The 23107-nt window shown below is 37.0% G+C and overlaps 1 protein-coding gene across 4 annotated transcripts in view; it reads left to right on the top strand.

Annotated features, from left to right (window-relative positions):
• Positions 1 to 23107, top strand: part of LOC306858076 (myosin phosphatase Rho-interacting protein-like) — a 53825-nt gene that overhangs the window by 8561 nt on the left and 22157 nt on the right. For all 4 annotated transcript variants that reach the window (XM_079398465.1, XM_079398466.1, XM_079398467.1 and 1 more), the window contains exons 2-9: positions 3014 to 3091; positions 4525 to 4590; positions 10975 to 11126; positions 11201 to 11285; positions 11884 to 12058; positions 12938 to 13376; positions 15910 to 16036; positions 21067 to 21174. In XM_079398465.1, coding sequence (XP_079254591.1) covers positions 3014 to 3091; positions 4525 to 4590; positions 10975 to 11126; positions 11201 to 11285; positions 11884 to 12058; positions 12938 to 13376; positions 15910 to 16036; positions 21067 to 21174 — 1230 coding nt within the window. The remainder of the gene's footprint in view (positions 1 to 3013; positions 3092 to 4524; positions 4591 to 10974; positions 11127 to 11200; positions 11286 to 11883; positions 12059 to 12937; positions 13377 to 15909; positions 16037 to 21066; positions 21175 to 23107) is intronic.

The raw sequence follows: 23107 nt of genomic DNA, 5'->3' as shown, positions 1-23107 counted from the left end.
CACCGTATAACATCAAAGTACCGCAAGAGCGATTTGAATGCATAGGATCCGACTGCTTTCTTATCGCTCTCGTGGTACTTTGGTGTCATACGGTGATCATCTGCAAACGCGCCTATTGACTCCGTTTAGGTCTGCCGCCTTGTTACACGTCACGTGAGTGACAGCAGAACGTGGCCAATGAGGGAGAGGAGAAAAGTGATCAAGATTTATGATTGATTGGTGAATTAATAGTGTTTTGTTATTGTGTGAGTGACCAATAACGCGTGAATGCAGCATGATCTGAATGCAGGGAAATACACGGAAGTGAATCGCCGTCATTTAGAAATGAGATCGCATTTATGTATGAATCGAGATCGTGATTTTTTTCGATTAATCGTGCAGCCCTACTTAGTAATCACAGATTCGAGCCTACGTCTTGGAATATATGACCCAAATCAGAATTTTCACTGTATATTGTCATCTGAACAAGTAACAAGTCTGCCATGTTTGATGCTCCCTTCGAACTGGTTTTCTTTAAAATACAAATCTTGTGCAATCCCAGGCTATCTGTAATCAGAAGCACGTTTAAAACTGGAATATAATTTAATTTCATTCACATGTGATTCATAACGCATAATGCTTTCTGGATTACAATCTGCCATCAAAATGATAAATGTAATTATTCTAGCTGCTGTGAGAAAAGGCTATAAATGAGCCGCCACCTGCAGGATCCTCACATGCGATAACCTACTAACCGGGACAACCTCTTTGTTTACAGACGTGACGTAATTACGCAGTACCATGCTCAAATCTCCCGCGAAAACCTACCCGTACCACTCAAATTAGAAAACATTATTATAAACTAACCGTTGTGAATCGGGCTAAAAGGCGGCGATAGTTTTGAACACTGGCTGGTTATGTACTTTCTCAAATATTGATTTCGGATTATTTTTAACACAAAGTTACGGACTGCAGCTTTAATCACACAGAAATCGAAACTGGGACTCAAAGAATTGGAATCGGAATTGATAAAATTATCATATTGTCATGCCCAACCCTATCTAAAAGACAATAGTGTCATTTAGCTTAAGCTCAACTGATGGATAATATTACAAAATCAGAGTCTTGCTTGGTCCTTATTTTGTATGCATGGGTAAAGAATATTCAAGTCATAAATTTGAGGTCATTGCATTCAGTGAGGAGGTGAGACGCTACTTAATAACACTGCTTTTTTAACCTTTGAGGCAAACATCTGCTTTAAAGCTGGGGTCGACAATATAAATGGCCCGGTGGCCCGGACGTACTTTTAAAACTGTCAGGGCCACCAGATCGCTCCAACCACTAGCCCGGTGGGGCCAGTAAAAATAATGCCTCGATTAAAAAAAAAGTCTAATTTCACATTATTTACCTGTGGTTCTGTGTTTATAATAATGTCTCCACGATCTGCTTTTGAAGAAATATGGTAGTATCGTGCTACAGCGCACATTCTGTCAAATACAGTTCTGGCGCCTCCGTCTCTATATACTGTACAACACGACATACAGCAGTAGAGTTACTCTGACAGGACACTGCACTTATTCGCGATCGCAAAAGTACATTATTTGCACACAAGCCTTGCTGGTTAAATGTTTCATTCGCGCGCTGGTCTGACGTGAGCTTTTTCTGAGCGGATACACCTGAAGCACGCGCACTAAAAAGCCTGTCTAACAGCGCCTGATTACTCAACTAACTTATCTTTTGCGCTAATATTGTCAAAACACACAAGGTTTACATACAGACTCAGTTGGTCATCTCTAAAATGAAAGTAAATAGTTAAGAGAGAAACAGATGCGTGCCTGTATATTAGATGCGTGCAGCTCTTAAAGAGACAGGACACTAAACATGCTGTCGACTGTCATTAAAGGGATAGTTCACCCTAAAATTTAATTTCTGTCATTATTTACTCACTCACATGTTGTCCCAAACCACTATTAATTTCTTGTGCTGAACCCAAAATAAGATATTTTGAAGAATGAGGGTATTATTATTCAGTCACTATTCTTGACTGAAAATCTTTAATATCTAGTGTTTTATTTTTATATTTGTTCATTCAATTTCATTGAATGCTCTGCTAAATACACCTATTGTACCTGAAAATAAAGCACTGTTTGTTTTATTTGTATATTATGTGTATTTGTAATGTGTATCTTTGTTCTTATTTTTTAATAAGAAAGATAGAATGATGACAAAGATTTTTATCTTCGCCCACTTTGGCCTAAATATCTGCCATGTCTTTTTTTTGTTTTTTGTTACCTTGAAAGGCTTTGTCTTTCTAGTTTGGCTGTAATGCTCAGACAACTTGTAAAACCAACATGACAAAGAATCGTCATAAAATCGTGAATCGTGATATTTCTAAAAATAAACCGTGATATGATATTTTTCCCATATCGCCCACCCCTAGCTGGGCTACGATCAAGAAAAAAAAGAGGTTTACTGTGAGCTCTGCAGATCAATGCCCACATATGCAGACAAGTAAGTTAGAGAAAAGTTAACGTGTATGAAACCTATGGTATGAACATAATATAATGATTTGCTGTGTGACTACAGAGAATGAATCCTATGCAATAGGTTTATTTGCACTTGTTTCATGTTTTTGCACAGTTTTGTTGCACTTAGCACTAAACCTACCTTAAAAAAAATAAATGTTATTCATGTTGTTCAAGCAAACTGTTCTTTTTCGTGATTATTGGGATCAATACCCGATGCGTTGACCTGGGCCAGTGAACTTCAAAAGACACTGGCCCGGAGGGCCAGTGGCAAATTTCCCTTATTGTCTACCCCTGGCTTTAAAGTGAAGCTATGTTAACTTGCCTAGTCCTGCTCAGCTGCGTCTAAGCTTGCACCTGTAGCTAACACTTTAAAAGTGGTTATGTCAGTCCCTCAAAATGATCAAATTCTCCATTTTTTACAGAAAATCAAACCATAAATTGTTCCTTTGACTCAAACATGTACAGTTGTTGACTTGATTTAATAATATATGTTGATTTTGTTGTAGGCCAAGCCGATCTATGGCGGATGGCTGTGTTTGGCTCCAGAGGGGACGGACTTTGACAATCCCATGCAGAGATCCCGGGTAAGAGGACGTGAGGTTATTTGTATGAAAGCATCTGTTTGCATTAGTGTCTTGGCACTGTACACAAATGAAACTCGTCTGGTGTGTAATCAGGTGTGTGCATTTGCTTCTGTTGATTAATCACTCCAAACTTTGTATTAGAGCTGTCAAGTTAGAGCTTTAATTTGATGTGATGAATTGGTAACACTTAAGTATAACTAAACACTTATAAAATACTTACAGATAATGAACAAACTATTAGTTTATAGTTTATTCTTAGATTCTTAGTTTATATATTGTAGTCTCTACATTTGTTAAAGGGTTAGTTCACCCAAAAATGAAAATTAGCCTGTGTTTTACTCACCCTCGAGGCATCCTTGATGTATATGACTTTTTTTCTTTCAGACGAATCCAATTGGAGTTATATTAAGAATTGTCCTGGCACTTCTAAGCTCTGTCATTGCAGTTGGCGGCTGTTTTTTTCAACAGTCCAAGAGACGTTAAATAAAGTGTGCACATCCATAATAAAACGTGCCTCACATGGCTCCAGGGGGTGAATAAAGGCCTCTTGTAGCTCCCATGCGTTATTGTAAGAAAAATATCCATATTTCAAACGTTTCTCTCACTTCCGCTATCTGTTGTACGAGGAAGCCGTTCCGGCGGATGACGTAGGACATACTCTCCGCGTTCGTCACTAATCATGCTACGCCGACGTCCTACTTCATCCGCTGGAACGGTTTCCTCGTACGACAGATAGCGGAAGTGAGAGAAAAGTGTTTATTACGTTTGAAATATGGACATTTTTCTTACAAAAACGTAACATTTATTTAACGTGTTTTGGACTGTTGAACAAAAACAGCTGCCGACTGCAATGATAGAGCTTAGAAGTGCCAGGACAATTTTTAATACAACTCCGATTGGATTCGTCTGAAAGAAGAAAGTCATATACACCTAGGATGCCTCGAGGCTGAGTAAAACACAGGCTAATTTTCATTTCAGAGACATGTTCTTAATGTAACTCATAAGATATTACATGCACGCACGGTTTTAAGGCAGCTTTAATCGCCTTTTTGGTAAGTTCATGGCTTAACTGACCACGACATTGCATGCACGTAGTTTATTTCGTGCTTTGATATGGATTGATACATGCTACACGCGCGCCTGCCGCGCGTCTGAAACGTCTCCAGATTGATGTGATCGTTAAGATGTTCTGCGACTGAGTAAATGCACTTCTTGTCAAGAAAAAACAGACAGAAACAACAGTTATGAGTGGGGTGGCCAACCCTAAGCTCCGCCCCTGCGTTAACGGCGTTAAATAATTTTAACTCGTTAAACTGAAAAAATTAATTGCCTGCGTTAACGCGCTAATTTTGACAGCACTAATATTAACCAATAGACAGTGTATGTATCTGAGGAAATATGAATAACATTACTAATCTTTCCTTTCAACACAGAAATGGCAGCGGCGATTCTTCGTCCTTTATGAACATGGCTGCTTGCGCTTCGCTCTGGATGAATCGGTAAGATGTCCGTTATTTACATCTCACACAATTGCACATCAGTGATCTGTGAATCTAATCGCTTAGCTGAGAGATTACATTTGTTCTCTTCAAAGCTGCCCTGACCAAATCAAACCTTAGTGGAATCCTCTCCAGTAAAAAGACAACATAACCATCCCTGAACTAAAATAATCTAAGAAAAGTTTGTTGCTCCATCAGCAGCTCAGAAAATGCTGAGGGAGTCCATTGGATGTGAACCAGCAGAACACGGTCCGGTGGTTAATGAGAGCCCGGCTCAGCCTGTTTGTTTCACAGGAATGTGACATGGGTGACCAAATTAGCTGCCTGATCTGCCCGGAGATTACAGCATTTGTGTGTAAACAGTAAGGCCCACACACAGGCTCAGTGCTAGTGCTGGGTCCCACCGGACCCTCAACTCCCGACGCTTAGGTTGCTTACTACAGCAATGCCCATTACCGCGGTGCAATTCATCATTCTGCATTGCAACACCAGGCAGAAGGCTGGAGTCGGATCATTGTTAGGGATGTGCAACAGCAATCGAGTACTCGGCCGTGACAGCGATGATCGATCATGAAAACGATGATCGTGGAAAAAAAAAAGATTGGTTATAGCAGCACTTTGGGCGGCACCCTGAGCTCTGATTGTTTAGCTTGCAAGAGCATGCGGTTTAAGAGAAGAGAGAGAAGCTTGGCTTTGAAGTCAAGTAGTGATGTCTGGGTTAGCTACACTGTAAAAAAAAAAAGTTGAGCCAACTTAAAATTTTAAGGCAACCAGCTTCAGCAGATTTTTGAGTTTTCTCAACTTATTTTTGTAGGAGATTCTCAACTTTTTGTTGTATAAACCTAAAACTACAAGGTGAGAACTCAAAAATCTGCTGAAGCTGGTTGCCTTAGTTTTAAGTAATTTTAAGTTATTACTTAATTTTTTTTTACAGTGTACATACATATATTTACATGCAGCTGAATGCGCTGCGTATTATCAGTGTTTAATTTCATGCTCAAATGCAAGGCCCGATATTGACGGAGTTATTTTTTTTCATCATATTTGTTCAACAATAGGCATACTTCAATTAAAATAGTTTTCGTACTTCGTATGGCTTTGAAAACACGCAGGCGATTTTAGGAATCACTTAATAATATAGATGAAAATATAGCACAAATATGCCATAGACATGAATGACATAAGCATTATAATGAGAACTTTATAGGATGTGAAATCTGTAGTAAATTCCGTCCTTACCCGTGTTTCAGCGCCTTGTTAGAAAGCGCATCATGGTGGGATCACTTTCTCTCTCGCATTTCTCTTTCTCTCTCTCGCTATAGCGCGTAACTTAATTCACTGGCATATGCATCCTTTTGTGGAGATATAAGTTGTAATGTTACGTTTGTTATGTATCTAAGTTATCTGATTAATATAATTTTTTTTTTTTTATAACATTGCTGCATCATAATCTAACGTCTAATCATGTTCATGTTTTCATAGACATGTTTTCATGTCATAGTTTTATTTTTAACATTCATTTTCATAACAATCTTCAGATATTTTCATTATCTCCATTACGGCCATGCCCTGCCCCCCGCACACGCCCTGCCCCCCCCGAGTACTCGATTAATCGTTTTTGAAACCTATCGATGATCGAAATAAGAAATTGCCAAAAATGCCCATCACTAATCATTGTGCGAGATGGCTGAGGGAGGACATTGTTTTTATTTCCAGTGAGTGGTGAGGACAGTCCAAACTAGTTCAGGGTACTACAGAGTTTCATGCCATTGTTTTGCTTTGAAAATGCTGTCAGCCCTGTTGTCTTTATAGTCTTTTCATCTGTGTGGGGAGTTTCAGGAAATGCTGTTAAATTAGGTAAAAAAAATCTTTCAGAGTATGGATATAAGCAGGAAAGCTTTGGCTTCGTTTTTTGTGCAAAAATGTACTTAGGGTTAAATAGTAGGACTCTAACTTTGTTTTGCATGTTATAGTATTGAAATGCTGTGTCTCTAGTAAAGGTGGTTGCATTACAGCTGTGAACTGAACTGATATTTGAGCACATGACACATTAGCTCACTTCTAAGAGGCTAAATGGATTTTCGTGAATGTCTTAATTGATTTTTCTCTTCTCTGCTGGGAATCTTCTCGTAGCACAGAATCTGTTTTATCTCTATCTAGTCAGAGATACTGTTTCCTTAGTGAACGTTCCTTTCAACACAAGTCACGATAAAAGAGCTGAAAGACTTGTAGAAGCAAGATAAAATGACACGATTGCTTGAGCTAATGTGTTTTTAACTGGCTTGGGGTCGGGTTTAGTTACACTATTTTCAAAATGCGATAGAGCATTAACATTTTAGCAAATTAGATTTTTGAGAACTGGGCACACTTTTAGTGTAGAGAAACATTCAAGAAGCAACAATGTTTTTACAGAAATGTCATGATTGGTATATTTTTCCATTGTACCTACACTGTAAAAAGTGATAAGTTCACTTAACTTAAAAAAAAATTGAGGAAACCCGCTGCCTTAAAATGTTTTAAGTAAATAATAATTAATAAATATAAATAAGTTAAGTGAACTTGACAATTCACTTAACGTATTTTTTTTTTTAATTATTATTTACTTAATAATTTTAAGGCAAGGGGTTTCCTCAATTTTTTTTTAAGTTAAGTCAACTTATCACTTTTTGGAGTCATTAAGTTAAGTTGACTTAACTTAAAAAAAAAATTGAGGAAACCCCTTGCCTTAAAATTATTAAGTAAATAATAATTTTAAAAAATACGTTAAGTGAATTGTCAAGTTCACTTAACTTTTTTTTTTTATTATTATTTACTTAATAATTTTAAGGCAGCAGGTTTCCTCAATTTTTTAAAGTTAAGTCAACTTATCACTTTTTACACTGTACATTGGTTCTTTTATGGCTAGATTTGAGTTATTTTAGTTATATAAGGGTTTGCTATGTATAGTGTGAACTTCAGTTGAGCTTAAGAAACGCTCAAGTGTGCTCATTTCCCTCCAGGCTCTGTTGTAATCGTATCCCAGTATGGTTGTAGTGTTTTTAAAACACATGAACTCTTTAAACCCATAACTTGTCAGTTGCATTAAGAGAGTCAGCTGGTAAGTAGTCATTCATCTAGCTTCACTAGTGACTCGTATAAACATCATGTGCGTTCAGCTGGAGTCTTGAAGCAAAGTATTTTAATTGTCAGTCTGAAATGTTCTTAACGTGGAGTCTGCGCTCAGGATTGCGTTTCCCCCTAATATATCCTTATTAGGAGAAACTGCTGAGGACTGTGGGTGACGGTGCTAAACTGAGAACGTTAGCCCCCTAAAACCACATCGAAATGTTAAATATGCTTTGAGATTCTCATTCCGCTGAGGGCTTTGCCACAACACCTAGAGAAAACCAACTTAACAGACTAAAGCAGAGTTTGTTTCAGACACAGATTTTACATGGTACATCAAGCACCACATTTAGCTTGGTTTTTCAGACCTTTGATCATCTGAGATCTGCTGGAGTTCACCGTTTGCTTTAGACCAAAGAGGCTGCCATTTGCCAGGTGTTGAATATGAAATGTGTCTATTTTATAGCCCTCAGGTGTTCCTGAGCTGGAAGATTCACATAGGTATGTTTTAACAGAGGACACGGCACGTCTGGGCACATATGTGCAGTAAAATAAGAAGAGCTACCTGAAAATGGAGCAACTTTGCTATTGTGCCACTTACGTTTGCAATAAAACGGTTGTTGTGACCTAAAACATTGCTGTCACTCCTAAAACCTTGTCCTTCTGGCTGTTTTTGTGTTGTAATCTGCCCTCATCAACAAATGGGAAACTGTTGAGCTTTGCATCATGGCTTGTTAGTATTTTCTTGTAAATCATTTTCCAATAATCTTTGTTTTATGCGACTTTGAAATATAATTTTTGACAGTGTAGTTCATATGGCTCATGGGCTGTATTTCAAGTCAGTACAAGTCAGTATTTCAATGGTTTACCCAACAATGAAAGTTGTCACTCCAAATCTGTATACATCCATGATGTTTTTCTGAATAAAGTGCTTTCCGCAGCTCTTTCCATACAGCGACAGGCTCCAGAAACGACCATTTTTGGCTGAACTGTTGCTTTAAGATGGACAGTGGTTATAGAGGACCTCATTCACCTTGTTTTAACTGGAACATAGAGCCATTAAAACTCTTTTATTAAACAAGGAATCTGTTTCCATTCTGTATTTGACTGTAAAATAGTTATTATGCAGTTTGATTCCTTACAATGCAGGACAAACTGGCAAGTTAGCATAACATTTTTAGTTTTATTACAGTTCTAAAAATAGCTGAGCATAGCAAGACAATGAAAGGATATGATTTGATGTGTTTTGGAATAAAAACCACAATAATTTGAAATGCATGAATGGCGAGCTTGGCAAACGTAAACTCTTTGTTTCTGATAAGCCATTGATTCACTGACTATATGCATGTTTACTAAGTCATTATGATGGATTCATTAACCGTAACACGCATTAGCATTTGGCCCCGGCCGTTACTGTAATTCACAGGGCCTGTGATTGTATTTTTATGTGTGGACCCCTTGTCCCCGCAGGGCAGATGTGTGAGGAACCCAGCGGGACGACATTCCCCCTGATGACAGTCCTGCTTCGCGCTATTTGCTCTTCCTGTTTTTCTTTTCTTTTTTTCATGCATTGCCTAATATTTTCCTCTCTTATTTGAAGACTACTTAAAGACTCCCACCCCCAACCCAAGCGAATCCAAAGACCTAAATGAACTGCTGTCGAACTTTTGCACACATAGCTCAAATTATTTGTGTGCTTGTGGCTACTGGCACTTTTACTGGAATTTATGCTACAGTTTTGGGTTTGTTCTTGATTGGCCTTCTGGATAAAATAATATGAAATTAGCAATCCGATACATGTAGGTTTCTATCATGATTTGTGGTGGAACAAAGAGATAAAAATGTCCCGTTGTGTGTTTTCGGGGCTGTGCACGAAGTGACCTGAGACTCTTTGTTGTTGTGTCTTCTGTTCTTATGCCGCTGGTGTCTCGTTACCCAGATTTCTATCCCTCCGCAGCACTCACTCTGTAGTGAAACAGAAACACTGCTGCAGTTTATAACTGTGACACACTGTAATTGCCATATTTGGTATTCCCTGGAGTTTACTGGCAGCTTTTAATAAAGCTAGATCACTTAAAATGGCTATAAAAGGAATCAGGAAAAGACTGCACCTGTTTTACATCTCGAGTCTGTAGAACGGCTGATAACAGGCCAGGCACAATTTGCGAGTCGGTGGAGTGTGAATCTCTGGATCTTAACACAGAAAGAATCTAAATTTCAGTCCAGTGCTTTAAAGAAACAGTTCACTCAAAAAAATAAGCCATTATTTACTCGTTCTTATATCTCGTTCCACACCTGTTTGACTTACGGTGTTGTTCAAGTTCCAAGATAGCAAGAAAGGAACACATACACAAGATGCATGCACAGAATATCAAGTTTTCTGATTTTTAAAAAATAGTTTTATGATCTCATGTGAATTGAGACTAAATGAGATCATAGTTAACATTTTTTTTTAAAATCAAGTGACACCAGGAGATTATTTAAAATACACAAATGAAGTCAGAAAGGTGGTTTTGAAAACTTCAAAGAAACTTAACATGTACACTTTATACTCTTTATACACTTTTCTTTATGTCCAAAAGTTTGCAGTCAAAATTGCAAAAATTACAATTTAAAGTAACTGATTTCTATGTGAATATATTAAAATGTAATTTATTTCTTAGATCGAAGTTGAATTTTACATGATCCTTCAGAAATCATGAAAATATGCCAATTTGCTGCTCAAGAAACATTTGTTATTATCAATGTTTTGTGATTTATCAAAAAATATATATGTACACTCACCGGCCACTTTATTAGGTACACCTGTTCAATTGCTTGGTAACACAAATTGCTAATCAGCCAATCACATGGCAGCAACTTAGGCATCTAGATGTGGTGAAGACGACTTGCTGAAGTTCAAACCGAGCATCAGAACGGGGAAGAAAGGGGATTTAAGTGACTTTGAACGTGGAATGGTTGTTGGTGCCAGACGGGCTGCTCTGAGTATTTCAAAAACTGCTGATACTGGGATTTTCATGCACAACCATCTCTAGGGTTTACAGAGAATGGTCCGAAAAAGAGAAAATATCCAGTGAGCGGCAGTTGTGTGACGAAAATGCCTTGTTGATGTCAGAGGTCAGAGGAGAATGGGCAGACTGGTTAGAGATGATAGAAAGGCAACAGTAACTCGAAGATGTATGAAATATCCACAGTTGTATATCTGAGCCATTGCTGTCTGTCTGACCAAAATTAATCTGGACTTTTGTCTGTTAACTTGTCATCTGTTGTCCCACACAGCCAAGTACACTACCGCAAGGGACGGTCAACATGAACCTGTGCACTGATGTGATCGATGCTGAGGCCAGGACTGGACAGAAGAACGCTCTGTGCATCATCACACCAGAGCAGGAGTACTACATACGAGGAGACAACAAGGAGATCATCAATGGGTATGTGGCATGTTTAGGGCGTCTCTCCACCAATGGGACACGAGATGAGCTTGACCTCTTCTGTCTTTCATCAGGTGGAGTGAACAGCTAGTGGTTTATCCGAGAACCAACAAGCAAAATCAAAAGAAGAAACGCAAAGTGGAACCAGCAACCTCACAGGTACGTTATGACAGCAACCTGTGCTCTGAAATCAGTTTTATTTGTACCAAATTCAAACTGAATTTTTGTTTTCCCAAATTGTGGTTTTATTGCATTTTAATAATCAAAAAGGATGTCTTGCCAGTAGAATTCACAAATTTTTATGTGTGCCTGTGTTTTATTATTTAATACAATATTATTATCACAAACGATGTAAATCAAATGAATGCATAAACGATTTAATTAATCTTTTAAGATGTTAACAAATGAAATTTGCAAAGAAAGTGATGCACAACAGATGAACTGTTTTAATTAAAGCGTAGACGAAAAATTTATATTGTGGGATATTCCTTACAGAATGCTGTTTTAAGAAATAATATTTCCATTTATGCATTTAGCATACATTTTAATAACAATGTTGTTTTAAATTAAAAAAATACTTTAAATGATGATATGATTACCTGTACAGCCCTATTAATTTATTTTCAATGTGCCATATTCCATGACATTCAGCGCTATACAGTACAGTTTTTATGACTGAATTCTATGATTCAGTGCAGGTTTTTATTGAGACAAACGGCGAGTAATGAAACAATGGGTGTTATGTGCTTGATTTCAGGAACCAGGCCCAGCAAAGGTAGCGGTGACCGGCTCAGGCATCCCAGAAGCAGAGAAAACGCCAGACTCCAGTTCTATCATATGGCAGGAGGAGCTGCAAAGCAGAGAGGCAGACGTGTCCCAGACATGGTCCGCCAGTGAGATGCCGCCTTTAGGCTCACCTCTGCCCTCTGCAGGTCCGGCAGACATTCAGGCTGTTGATTTAAAGCGTTAATTTGGTGTGATTAATTGTGGAAAAAATAATACTTTGAAATGATTAAGGCATTTAACGCAGCTGCCCAGTCCAAACTTGTCTGTCGTCTTACACAGTTGCTGATAAACATGATGCAGGGAGACTGACTGCATGATGAAGCCTGATAGAATGTAGTTATATGAGCCTAAAATTCAAAATATGAGCACAAAATTGTTTCTCCCCAATAGCTGCACTGTTGCAAATGAGATTTTGTTTGTTGAACTGTGGAATAAAATCAATAAGTTAATGTTGTGTTACGTTTTAAACACATTATTGTCAGGATTGCTCAATTCCGCAAATAAAAATATTTTCAATCAAAGCCACGGCAGAACTGTTGTGCATCTCAGAGCCATGGTTTTGAATGAATTGAGTCAATGATTCAATGACCCGTTCATGTAGACGGTCACTTGTTTTGTTTCTGAAGGAAATCATTCATCATTTGAATGAATGATTCGTTGACTCATTAAGACAGTGACATGCTGCAACCTACTGGAGGTCTAGTTTTGACTTTAACACTTTTTTAAATTATTTAATATTTAAATATTAATAATGCATTAATACTTTTTGAATCTGTATTATTATTTATGCAATTTTTAATCAAATTTTTCATTCTAAAGCTACTTTTTTGTAATGTTTATTCAGTGCTTCCCTTATCTAACCCAATAATGACTAACCAAATGATCTTTTGGGGGGTAATTTCTCAGCCCAAATCAATTTGCGATTTATTAATCCGCACATCATGTAATTAATTAGATGAGTTCAAATACACATTAGTTTGGCTAAAACCCTTCATGAAGTCACTCTTCTCCATTGCACTCTATAGGTGAGGGGTCGATGGTGAGCCGGTGTTCGGATCAGAGCTCAGTGAACGGTGATGAGGTGGACCGGAGCGGGCTCTCCTTCCACTCAGCTGTTTCCCAGCCCTCTCATGACCCCCTGTCGCCCACGGGCAGCTCGTCCAGCCGGCACAGTGCAGAGATGGGGGGCGTCCCACGCTGCCTGTCTCCTGCTCCTAGCGATCCCTTCCCATCAGGCAGCAGCCTGCTGTCCAACGGTTCCCACATCAGCGGCTCCATGAGTTCTCTTGACTCGGATGCCAGCGGCAGCACCGTCACCAGCACCGACAGCCATCCGGCCGAACCGCTCGGACGTGCGCACCGCGCTCTGTCCCGCCGTGGAAACGCCGAGATCCGCAAGCCGGAGAAACGGAGCCGCCTGCGCAGTCCGGAAAGACAAGAGTCTGTGTTCAGCCCGGAGAGAAGGTGAGCGCAGGCCGTTCCCTCACACACTCGCTCTCCATGTCTCCTTTTAAGGCATGCTGATTATACTCGGCGTCTAACAGTGAAAAAACCACATGTGCCTTATTAGGCCAGAAAGTGTTTTGCAACATGCTTTTGTCATGGAATAATGGAGATTAGGAGATCATTAGATAGGCACCCTGCCGTAAACGGTTAGTAAACATCACTGCTTCCCCAATTCTATTTTATTTTTTGATACATTTTGTTATACTGTCCAAAAGAATAACATTACCCAGATTCTGTTTAATGGTTTAATGATTCTTTTTAATGGTTTAATTTAATTTTAATAATCTAAAAGCATGTCATCTATTGAATTCATGCAATTTAATAATTTATTACAATTTCAACAATGACGGGGACCTTTAACATAACACAAAGCACAGGAACGCTTATACCACCCCAGCATTTATAATAAATGTAATTATATGAAAGAATGAAAGAAACAGAATTATTTAAGTTACAGTTATCAGTACAATCTCTTATTTAAAAAAACAACAACAACAAAACAACATCCTCACATCTGGGATTTGCAGGGTTATTTTAGTTAACCAAACCCTATAAAAAAAAATTTGTAACCGAAATAAAATATTAGTTTAAATAAAATAAATAAAATAGTTTAAATAAACTAAATAAAAATGTAGTTTAACTTGATGTACTAGAATAACTAAAAATTAATAAAAATGTATGTAGATATAAACCAAAAGTGCTAAAAATATAAAACAAAATTACAAAAATTAACTAAAATTAAAATGAAAACAAAAAATATAAATATAAAAACTGATTCAAGATATATCTAAATCTATTATAGCATCTCGCTGACACACTGGAGATTCGTTCAGTCACCATTATCTAGCATTCCACATTATTTTCTTGTTAATAAATTGTAAAAAGAGGCATTTCTTTAATCCAATGAAAGGAGGAATGTCTCTGAGTCCTGAGCCTGTATTTGGCTGAAATGCATAAGCTTACATTTGCTTGCCTTTACAACTGAATTAACATGATAAATGCTGCTGTTTTTAAGGAGCTCCCATCAACCCTCTGAGGTCAAAGCCCTCGAGAGCGCCGTCTCAAACAACATCTCTGACGTACTTAAGACAGCTCGCTTTTTTTTCTGACAAGCATAGATGAGCAGCACTGAAGAAAGAACGGGACGCTCTCTACTCTGGTTTAATTTGGGTTTATGGGAATTGTGCCACTTTGTACCCAGTAGCCAATGAGGCTGTGAGCAGTCATGTGACACAAATACCTCACTGACTGGCTTTCTTGTTTCCTTTTAAGGAGGCTGACAATGGAGTGAAGAACCCAAATAAGGGCAAAATTTGAAAAAAGTCTTTAATATTTTCAGACATAGTTTTGTGAACTAAATTCCTGACTGTATGTCGGGAAATGTGTGTGTGTTTGGGCTCATCAAAACCAGGAGACATGTTTAACCTCTTCCTGAGGAAGATAAAAGTTTTACCAATCAATACCTTCATCATCAAGGATGCAGAACTGATCAAAAGTGACATTTAAGAACATTTATAATGTTACAACAGATTTCTATTTCAAATAAATGCTGTTTTTCACGGTAAAAAATAAATGCTGTATCACGGTTTACACTTTCCACAAAAATGTGATGCAGCACAACTGTTTTCAACATTGATAATGATTAGAAATTTCTTGAACAGCAGAATGATTTCTGAAGGATGATGTGACACTAAAGACTGGAGTAATGATGATGGAAATTCAGCTTTGATTCCAGGAATAAATTCAATTGATCATATAATCCTAATATAAGACAGCTATTTTAAATTGTAGTAATAATTCACTGTTTTTACTGTATTATTGCTCAAATAAATGCAACCTTGATGAGCAGAAGAGGCTTCTTTCAAACGCATTAAAGACCCCAAACCTTTAAACAGAAGTTTCTAATATATTTTAAAATTAAACTTGTTGGCCTATTTTGTTTTTATATTCATAATGTTAGTTGTTTTGCTCTTGAAGACACTCCCTTAAAGTAAAAATTGAATATAAATATTAACCAATTAAATTAGAATAATGCCATATAGTGTTTCTTCGATTTAGTAAACATTTCCTTAGGGGTTTTTTTTTTCCCTCAGGTAATTATTGAAGTAAAAAGTAATTTATAAAATAAAGAGCAAAGAACAAAAATTACAGGATAAGAGAATAATGCATTAAACATTATCGAAGTACAAAATATGCAGTAAAACTTCACAGATTAGTGCCATAGACTTGATATTTCTAATAGACACTGAGCAGCAGGCCTGTAATTAAAATGAGCTGTACAGTTTGCTGAATTTACACTGTTTTGATATTTCGGTGCACATTTTTTTTGGTTCCTCCAGTTTACCTTCACTAATGATCTCCATACGAGCATTGAGAGAGCAGAGGTCTGTCAGTCAGACAGCATGCGTGAAAGGATTGCTTGAATTGAGAGGCAGATTAAGCTGCACTGTATTGTCTCTGTTAAGATCTCTTTCTGTTTCTGCACTCTTAGTGGGCGCTCGAATGTGATTGAGAAGCTGGAGGCGTTGGAGCTGGAGCATGCTGAGAGAATGGAGGTGGAGGAGAGATGCAGTGGAGTCCGGCAGGGCCGCAGTGAAGTGAGACGATTCCAGCGGGAGGTAATGTATACTTACCCAAACCCCCAGTGTTTATATTCACAGACACTCTGATGGTTTTACAGCCGGCACTGTCATCATGCACTTCCTGGAGACGCCGTCTCCTCACGCGAGCTCTCGATGTGAATGTGACGAACACTTGGAATCCCTAGAAACTCAGCATATAAAGTTTTATAATCGTCTTAAAGGGATAGTTCACCCAAAAATGATCATTCAGTCATAATTTCTTCAGTCATGTTGTTCCAAACTTGTATGAGTTTCTTTCTTCTGTTGAACATTAAGATATTTTGAAGAATGTTGGTAACCATACAGTAGTCAGTAGCCATTGACTTCGATAGTATGGGGAAAAATATTCTTCAAAAAAATCATCTTGTGTTTTGGAGAAGAAAGACAGTTTTGGAACAACATGAGGGTGATTAAATGATGACAGAATTTTCATTTTTATGTGACCTATCTCTTTAAAACAAAACGGAAAAGATGACCTAATTAATTTTTTTCTTTTTTAAGAAAACGTTCATCTGTTTTTTGGTTCTTGCACACATGACCTTTTGTTTCAATTAATTTCCAGTTTCCATTATGTATTCCAGATTCCTTTGACAGTTTCTTTCCTTTCTCAGTCTTGCCTTGGGCTGAATAAATTTCTTTGACAAATTTATTTTTGAGGAACGCATATGAGAGAGAGAGAGGCAGAGAGAGACCCTGTGACATGATGTCACCTCTGTAACTCTTTAAAACGCAACACACGGGGCAAACCGAAATGTTCTGAAGTGTGCTTACATTTCTAGGGTCAAATGGTTTCCGCGAAAACGTAGACAGGATGGTGGAGTATATTCATAAAAACAGAATTTGTTCTATAGCGCGGAATGCCACGGAATTCATAAATTTTGGGATGAATAAAAGAAGGTCTGAATCGCGATATGAACTAGTGTATGTGAATATTAAAATGCAAAAGATGGTTTAAATATGAATCCTGCATTAATAATAAATAATAATTCCGTTAGTCTCGGTATGTATGAATGGCGGAGATGCGGTTTTGTTTACTACACAAATACTGAAGCGCACATGAACTCGTGGTGATTTTCTCCCCTGCATCTCACTACATGAACACATGAACTTACAGGCTGTGAAAGCCACTCGACTCGCTTCATTAGAATTTTACAGTTTCATTTGAGAAAACTAGCATCATATCATACTTTACACACACACAAACTTCACGGCAACCTGTCAAAATAAAAGTGCGGTTTAACATGTAACAGAAATATATTACTCTTGTATTACTATATATTAGTATAATATACGTCTTTATATATTCCATTTACTGTCAAATTTAAATAAAACAATGAAATGATAAAAATAATTATAACCACATTAACCACTTAATTGTAGAAAAAAATACAATTATTATTAAACAATTTTTAAAGGAATATTCACACAATTTTCTAGCGTGTAGGCCTATTAATTTTAACAGTAAACCTTTGTTTGTTTGCCAAACAATAAAAGGGTTTCATTTTCATTTGATTAAAAATAAATAAATGTTTCATGCCTTCATTTGATTAACAGAAAAAAAAAAATGTAGGGCCCTATTGTTCAAAATGTTGAAATTGAGAGTTTTGGACTTAATTTTTCACTGAAATAAATGTTTTTGTTATTACACAGAGTCCCGGTACCGTACCGGTTAAAATGTGAACGTACCCAACCCTATTGTCCAGTGTTTTTCAATGTAAACATGCACTTGATGGACGTGATTTTCCATTGCGCTCTCGTCTTTTGCAGTGGCTCGCACATGAAACGCCACTAAACGCAGCACTCAAGTTAAAAGAAGTTCAACTTGCATCTCATAGCTTTGCGTTTTTATCTTCACTGTTACTGTGTTGTCGGCGTGTTTAATTGTAGCATTTGGTAATATTTTAATTCAAAACTGTGATTGCTCGATTAAAAAAAAAAAAAGAGAGCGAAGAATGCCAAAACATTATATTCAAATGAATCGATAAAATCAGAAAACTTGTCCAGTCCTAATTTCATCCTGATCCTGTCTATGCAGACTTTTATACACGCGTGCACACACGCATACTAGTCATGCTAGTATAAGTTCACGTTCCTTTGTGTCTGTTTCCACTTACGCTGGTTCAGTGCAAGGATCGGTGGTTTCTCAACAATGTTAGCCATAGAGATTTTGATCAAGCCTCTTGTTTTTATGACATTCTTCACTGATAGTATCGTCCGTTCGCTGCGTAGGGTTTTACGTGCGTGTGATCATTGAAGGAGCACAAACAGCGTTTGTTTCGCAAGCCAAAGTGCTCTGAAAAATAACAAGCATTATTGTTGCAAGCGGACACATCTGTCAGTGTAACAAAGGCTCAAGTTGAATCTAAAATGAGGCTGAGAGCTTCTCAGGCCGAAGATTGTTATTGTTTGTGCTGCTTTCAAGGTCAGTCCAGGGTTTTGATGCGTTACTGGTGTTTTCTGCCTCATTCTGAAGGCAATTGAACTGTTTATGAAGCCTCTCCGCTGTGGAGGACAGTGATCCTCAGATTGGATTGTCAAGTATTGATATTATTCTACAGCAGATGGATCTAATTATGCATCTCTATCCAAGCAAGCTGCTCAGACATGAGGCAAAACATCTTCAGCAAATAGATAAACAAGTCCACAAACTCTTGAATGAAACTTTAACATTTGATGTAACCCTTTAATAAATATTTGTATAACTAAGGCAATCAGTATGGATGCATTTATCACTCATTGTCCTTCATTAGAGACATCTGGTGTTGGTCAATGTTGGTTATAAATTGGAAATGTTATAATGCATGCTCATTTCACCTATTTGGTAACACTTTACATTTAAGGGTTACCAGTGTTACTATTTTTTTCATAGATGACAACAATTATATTATAGCACTAGAAATAGCCTACTGTTACTAAAGAGCTTATGCATATTGGAGAACTAACCAATACAGAAAGCTAAAAAATGATTTTGGTAATCACCAATGCTGTTAGTTTGGAGCAGCAGTGGCACAAACCTTACGCAATTTGTTTAAAACTTTAACTGCTACATACGTTTGTTTTAATAAATGTATGCACTGTATAGTATAGTATATATAGTATAGCCTATAGTTTAAATGTCTACATTAAAAATTCAAATAATAATAAATATAAGGACGAATAAAAACTAACTCAGTGTTAACCAACAGGTAAGAGTAATTTTCTGCAGGAACACTCGTTGACTTTGATCACAGTCACGTCTTTATTGTCATTTCTTTATCCTGTAAAAGGCGATAAAGAATCTTATGACGCGTCTGATATTTATATTCAGAATTACACGCTGTTATCCCTTTACAGTTCCTACTCTTATAAAATACATGCACTACATGTTGACTTTTAAACCTAAATTCAACGTTCAACAACATATTTCAGCACAATTAATGTTTTTGCGCTGAGTATAGGGCTGGGCGATTTGGCCTAAAATCAAAATCTCGATTAATTGAACATTTTAACTCGATTACGATTAATGAACGATTATTTTATTTATTTATTAATTTTTTGCCCTCATAGTTCACTGACAAGTTTTGTACAGTAAATATGCTCACATATTACAAGTGAGAGATTTTTGAATGAAGGGTGCATTACTTAATTTTAAAATAATTGAAGGAAACACACACTATCTACTATCTATGATTATTTATTGAACATCAATGTTAAACAGCTGAAATTAAAGCACACATTGCCTAAAACGAACAGTCACTTTGTTCTTATAAAAAAAGTAAAAATAAATAACTTGCACTTTTGGAAACAAAAATTATTTTCAATGTTTTTCTTATTAAAAGAAAATAAGCAGTATCTCTTCTAAATAAAATAACTCTTGTTCATATTCAGTAACGTGATTGTGCTCCAAGTGTTGAAACAAATTGGTGGTGTTACCTTTGGACGTCGAAACAGTTTTTCTACAGTGTCTACATCTGACTTCATTTTGTTCGATGTCATCCTTACTGAGAAGCCAAAATGTGTCCAAATGACAGAGACTGCGTTTTTCTTTGGTACAAGCTGCTCTTGTTGCTCAGTTGTCTCAGTGATGTCAGCGGAATAACGTAATGTAAGGGAGCGGGGTCACGTGACTCCACACGCGGTAGTGTTTTAAAGGGAAAGTAATCGAAATAATCGACCTGGAAAAATTTGATCGATTATAGGTTCTGAATGTCGATTTCGATTACTTTTCGATTAATCGCCCAGCCCTAGCTGAGTAGCATACTAACTCGCCGGCGCTCATTAAGCAAAGATTTACTATCAGAACGGAACTTTATGCAAAAATGGAAATGCTCGCGTGAATTTGTGACATTTACAGATAAGGATAGGACCGTAAACTGAACGTTTTTGCGCTGAGGACGAACATGCATGGGTTAAAGCGACTTTCAGGGCAAGCCATTACGCTAATGCATTAGCTTAAAGCTTAAAATAAAGAATTCTCATGTTTTGGGCAGCTTGGGTCATGTACTTCTCCCACAGCATCTCATTCTGTTTCCTCCACTATTTTTTAGATGTATTTTGTCCATAGAAATGCGTAATTCAGTGCTGTAATTTGACACCGGCTGAAGTTGGACATGCGCTGTGGGCAGACCCGACTAATTGATAATGAGAATCGTTGTCGATGATTTTCATTATCGATAATAATCGATTTTATCGATTAGTTGTTGCAGCCCTATTTTGAATTATATTTCTCAATTTGTTACTGTATTTCTGATCAATTAATTGCAGCCTTGAGCAAAAGAGATTTTGTTCAAAAACATTTTAAAAACCTTACTGACCCCAAACTTGTATAGCATTTTAATACTAGCCATTTATTGGTTTTCAGACTACATGAAAATATTATTTATTGACTTTTAGGTATCGACAGATTACTGCTTTTCTAGTTTTCTAGATGATTGCTTGACTTGTTTGCAATCATCCAGTAAGCAATAGTGATGTTGCCTTACCTCTGTATCCTGTGCACTAAAACATCTCAAAGAGTAAATCTTCTACTGTTTCTTTCACACATTCAGGAGCAGAAAATGGACCCGGCCCAGGGTTTAGACTTCCATCACTCCACCCTGCCGCCTCTGAGACGAGCCAAATCACTGGACCGCAGGACCACCGAATCAGTCATGACAGTAAGACCATCTCTCCGTTTTCTCTCAGCATCACTCAGCACAGATGCTGGACAGTCATAAGGCATTTCCATTATAATCAGCGAACATTGTGTGTGAAGTGTGTGAGGTGAACCGCTGCCAAATCCTCCACAATGGCTCTGTTGTTCTCTGAGGTTCAAAGGTTAAAGAGAGCAGCAGCAGGATTTGGCATGATTTGAAGGAAAAGCTGGACTACTCGATTTACACAGACTTTAGCATTAGATGGAGGTCACTACTGTCCAAAAATCATTCATTGCTGCTTTTTAATGTACTGTACAGGCTTCAGTGATGTCATCCGGTGTGTTTTTTTAATGTAAATCTTTTAAATAACATAACTGCTTCATTCCTTGTTTATAAATTGCAAAAAAAAAACTTTTGTCAAAAGTCGTGTGGCGTGACCAACAAGCAGAAAGAATTCTTGTGACTTGTGTCAGTAAATATCACATAATTGGACCTTACAAAGGAAAGTTGAGGTTGTAAAATGTCAGTTGGTGCGACTCTCAAAGATATCAGTGATAGTTATGATTTAATAATTCATTATATTTGGGGAGAAAAAACGTCTTACCTTGAAAAAAATTATTTTGAGAACTGATTCTAAAGTGTTTTTTATAAATTTAGTATAGTTAACTAAAACTAAAACCATAAAAATAATTCCTTTACTTGAGGTAAAATTAACTTTAGCTAAAATATGATAAAACAAGTACTAAAATTAAAACTGAAATAACAGTAAAGACAAATTTATACAGACATATTAATAATAAAAATGACTAAAAATATGGAACATATAAAAAAAATCAAAATATTAATAAAAACTGTAAATGTATATAAATTACTATATAAAAAAATGGTATATAAAAAATTAAAATGAAAAGGAAAATATAAAAAAATCAAGATATTAATAAACTATAGTAGTATGTAGATTACTAAAACTTAACATGAAAACAGAAAATAAATTCTAAATGAAAATGGAAAATATAAAAATAACAATTACTTCAAAATATGAATTAAAAGCAATAATACTATATCAGTAATACTTACACCGTGTCCTAACTACATGCGATGCAACGCCACGACACGCAATAAAAGGTATCTTTTCCTTGTTAATCAGAGTTTTTGTCCTAACTAGCCGCAAGGGCGACATGCAAAATTTCTATTTTAGAAACGGTTTCTATTTCCGCGACGCTGCGGCTGGAACAGCAAAATACAAACTATATGACAGTGATGATCTCAGGTACTGATTATGTGCTTTATTCAAAGTTAAACGTGTCTAATGTGAGTTTGAATGCCATATTGCGTGGCATTTATAGCCATACTGAAAGCAACAACAGATAGTTTACCTCAGATCTTGAAAATAAATAAAAGTAAAGATGTACGATTCTGATTGGCTGTGATATTTAATTGATTCTGTCGAGTCACGGCGTCATGTCGCATCTAGTGTGGACACCCAAATTGCTTGTCGCTGGAATCTTGTCGCGTTGCGTGTAGTTAGGACACTGTGTAAAATAACACCGATGAACAAGTGTTAAAGATGCCATAGAATGGAAAATTGTATTTATCTTGGCACAGTTGAATAATAAGAGTTCTGTACATGGAAATGACATACAGTGAGCCTCAAACACCATTGTTTCTTCCTCTCTATGTAAATCTCGTGAATGCAAAAGACCACTGAAAAAATAGGTGATTCAGAACATAACACCGACTGTTACGTAATGGGTAACAGTAGTGGGACACTAAAGGTTAGCTCCTTGCTAGCAGTAGCCTGTTACATTACAGTACATAAGATTTCACTTACCACATAAACAGAGTAAGGAGAGATGACGAGGATGATGGCGAATGATTTACAGATCCTGAGCACCACTGACAAGCATCTGATCTTGTAAAATGTGTGGTAAGCACTGCCACTCCATAGTAAAAA

This window comes from Barbus barbus, assembly GCF_936440315.1.
Source record: "Barbus barbus genome assembly, chromosome: 38".
In the NCBI taxonomy this organism is placed as follows: Eukaryota; Metazoa; Chordata; class Actinopteri; order Cypriniformes; family Cyprinidae; genus Barbus; species Barbus barbus.
Note: the sequence above shows the minus strand (reverse complement) of the source record. Positions and strands in the feature narration are given on the sequence as shown.